The sequence below is a fragment of the Acanthisitta chloris genome, unplaced genomic scaffold (genome assembly GCF_000695815.1).
Source record: "Acanthisitta chloris isolate BGI_N310 unplaced genomic scaffold, ASM69581v1 scaffold13389, whole genome shotgun sequence".
Classification (NCBI taxonomy): domain Eukaryota; kingdom Metazoa; phylum Chordata; class Aves; order Passeriformes; family Acanthisittidae; genus Acanthisitta; species Acanthisitta chloris.
The window spans coordinates 8,933-12,311 of NW_008689856.1; the positions used below are offsets into that span (position 1 = coordinate 8,933).

The window sequence follows — 3,379 nt, forward strand, 5'->3', positions numbered from 1 at the left end:
GCCCAGTCTGCGGCAACCAGTTCGTGGAGCGTGGAGAGCAGTGCGACTGTGGCACACCGGAGGTAGGGATGCTCCCAAGAGAGCAAGGAGGATGTGTGGCAGGGATCTGAGGCCTGGCCATCAGAGTCTTTCCCAGAAGAGGTTTACTCTTGCTTGGCAAGACTCATCTTCCTTGTGTTGTGATGCTACTTGGGGAGGATATTCATAGAATCATAGAATTTTAGGAGTGGGAATGGAGCTCAGAGATCATCCAGTGCCAACCCCTGCCCTGGGCTGGGACACCTCCCACCAGAACAGGTTGCTCAAGGCTTTAGCCAACCTGGCTTTGAACACTGCCAGGGTTGGGGCAGCCACAGCCTCCCTGGGCAACCTGTGCCAGTGTCTCACCACCCTCACAGGGAAAACTTCGTCCTGACATCTAATCTCAATTTCCCTCTTTCAATTTGAATCTGCTACCCCTTGTCCTGTCACTGCAGTTCCTAACACAGAGTCCCGCTCCAGCTTCCCTGTAGCCCCTTCAGATCCTGGAAGGCTGCTATGAGGTCTCAGTATTCATTATTAAGCAGGATGTGATTTTAGCCTAGAAAGATGGACATCCCCCCACATGTCCTCCAGAGAGGTGCCCAAGGAGGGGACATCATGGCATGTTGTCCTTCTAAGAGCTGCACTCAGCTGTTCCTCATCCCTAGCAGCTGAGACAAACAGCCTCTGGGATAGATCCCTGGGCACAGCCCTGTGCTGGGACCTGAAGGAATGCTCCCCCCATGCAGGGAGCCCAGAGATCCTTCTGCTTTCTCCTTCCTAGAGATGTGAAAAAAGGCCCAGGTCAGCCTGCATCTTCTGAAAAATCCTTTCTGGTCCTCTGCTTTGGTGTTGGTGATGGGGGTAAAGCAGCAGAAATTGTCCCTACCTGGGGTGATGCTGTGGTTTTGCCCCATGGTTCAGCCTGTGGTGGCTATGCTGTCATTGGCACCTGGTGACATGGTGTCTCCAGAAAGGAAGGAAAGGGTCCTTCAGGGCTCTTCCAGGAGGGTTCCAGTCTGTCCCCGTCTTGCAGGAGTGCTCAGATCGCTGCTGCAATGCCACCACGTGCCAGCTGAGAGAGGGAGCCGAGTGTGCTCGGGGGGAATGCTGCCAGGACTGCAAGGTACTGCCACCCATGGGAGACCAGCTCGGCAGGGCAGGGAGCTGGGGGGTGCACAGTCCTGCCCTGGGTTCCTGTGGTGCTTCTGGTACAGACAAGGTGTGTCCATAGTCCACCGGAGAGCCTGAAGGACCTTGGTGGCAGCATGTCCAGAGCCAGGAACACTCAATGGATTGGGAGGGTTAGGGTGGGAAGTGGTTGGGAAGGTGGAGCAGCCCCTGTTCCTGGCACCCTGAGGCCAAGATGCCCTATTGGGTCACAGGCAGAATGAAGGGTGTTGAAGGACTGGGCAATGATCAGAGATCAGCATGGCTCATTCCTGACTTGGGAAACCAACCAGCCTTGTCCGCTCCATTCATCCAAGGCAAAGTTGAGCTCTATGTAGTAGTTCCTGCATCCAGGCAGGGTAAGAAATGCCTTGATGTGAAGAGATGGGGCTGGAAGAGGACCCTGGGGCAAGTCCAGGCTAAAAGCAAAGGAGAGACTTAACTATGGGAAGAGCTGGTCCAAGCCCTGGGGGTGCCTCTGTCCTGTGCGGTGGCTTGGTCAGTAGCAAATGGCTTTGTGTTAGTGTCTGGGAGATGTTTCCCAGACGAAGATGCTGCTGGGATGTAGTTCTGGAGATGTGAGAGCATCCAGGCAGTGCTGACATCCCCTTCTCCATGCAGGTGAAGGCTGCTGGAGTGCTCTGCAGGGCCAGCAAGAATGACTGCGACCTGCCTGAGCACTGCAGCGGGCTCAGCGCCGAGTGTCCCGAGGATGTGTTCCAGGAGAACGGCATCTCCTGCCACAATGGCAACGGATACTGCTACAACGGGGCCTGCCCCTCCCACGGCGAGCAGTGCCGAGCGCTCTGGGGTGCAGGTAGTGCCTCCACATCCTGGCCATCCTCCTCACCTACGTGCTGGGGGTGTGTCTGGAGCCCCTCAGACCACCTGGCTGTGGTCTCCTGCATCCCATGGGGAGCTGGGGCTGCTGATCCTAAAGCATGGCCACTGGTGGTGGCTCTGGCTCTGTGTGACCCTTTCCATGTGTCCCACAGAGGCCCAGGTGGCTCCTGATGTCTGCTTTAAGCACAACAGTGAGCAGCACCTTCACCTCCACTGCCTCACCGAGTACGGGAAGCGACCCTGCAGCCCCAAGTAAGGAAGGAGCAGGGGTGAGGGGGACTTGTATTGGTCTAGTCAAGCTCCCCCTCATACTCACAGCTGCACCTCCTGCAGGGATGTGAAGTGTGGCACACTGCTGTGCCTGAGTGACAACACCAGACCCATCCTTGGCAGTGGCTACTACTCCTTTGGCCGCTTCAACTGCAAGGCAGTGATCGCCGGCAGCGACCCCAGCGAGGTGGCTGCCAAGCTCAGGCTGGTGCCCACTGGGGCCAAGTGTGGGGAGGAGATGGTGAGTGAGCTGGCCATGGTGCTGGGGTGGCAGGGAGGTGGGAGACCACTGGACCAGGGCAGCCTCAGAGCCCTCTGACTTCGCCCAGGTCTGCTACGCTGGGCGCTGCCAGAACCTCCTGGTCTATGGTGACAAGAACTGCTCGGCCAAGTGCAACAACCATGGGGTAAGCTGTGGCATCACCCTTCCCAGGGCTGCTGTGGGCCTGGACAGTGTTCCTGGACCCTCCAGCTTGTCCTGGTGCAAAGCATCCCTGATGTTCTCCTCCTTCATCCCAGGTGTGCAATCACAGGCGGGAATGTCACTGCGACCCAGGCTGGGCAGCACCCTACTGTGAGCAGGAGATTGCAGGGATAGTCACAGGTATGAGCCCGTTGTTGGCTCCCTCAGACCAGAGTGTCCTGGAGAGGGAGCCTGGGGACGGGGCTGGCACCTGTAGGTTGCTTCTCCATCCCCATGGGGTGTCCCAACACCAACCACGTGGGTGTCTACAGGGAGCCTGGGGAGGGAGTTGGGACTGGTAGGTCACTGCTCCATCCCCGTGGGGGATGCCAACCACCCGGGTCTCCGGAGGGAACCTGGGGAGGGAATTGGCACCTGTAGGTTGCTCCTCCATCAGCATGAGGAGATCAACCCCTTGGGTCTCCGGAGGGAGCCTGGGGAGGGAGCTGGCACCTGTATGTTGCTGCTCCCTGCCCGGGGGGTATCCCACCAAGCTCCTGTTCCCCGCAGGGAGCAGCAGCGTGGTGCTGGCAGCCGTGCTGGCCGTGCTGGCCCTGGCTGCCACCCTGCTGGGCAGCAGCGTGCTGCTCCTCCGAGCCCGGGCGACACGGC

The 3,379-nt window shown here is 58.7% G+C and overlaps 1 protein-coding gene across 1 annotated transcript in view; it reads left to right on the plus strand.

The window, feature by feature from the left end:
- ADAM8 (ADAM metallopeptidase domain 8) overlaps positions 1–3,348 on the plus strand; it is a gene marked incomplete at its 3' end in the record, with an annotated part of 11,704 nt that extends 8,356 nt beyond the window's left edge. The window contains exons 13-20 of the mRNA XM_009081593.1: positions 7–62; positions 1,058–1,147; positions 1,813–2,008; positions 2,187–2,286; positions 2,368–2,545; positions 2,634–2,711; positions 2,824–2,908; positions 3,278–3,348. Of these exons, the coding sequence (XP_009079841.1) occupies positions 7–62; positions 1,058–1,147; positions 1,813–2,008; positions 2,187–2,286; positions 2,368–2,545; positions 2,634–2,711; positions 2,824–2,908; positions 3,278–3,348 (854 nt within the window). The remainder of the gene's footprint in view (positions 1–6; positions 63–1,057; positions 1,148–1,812; positions 2,009–2,186; positions 2,287–2,367; positions 2,546–2,633; positions 2,712–2,823; positions 2,909–3,277) is intronic.
- Positions 3,349–3,379: the final 31 nt, after the last annotated feature.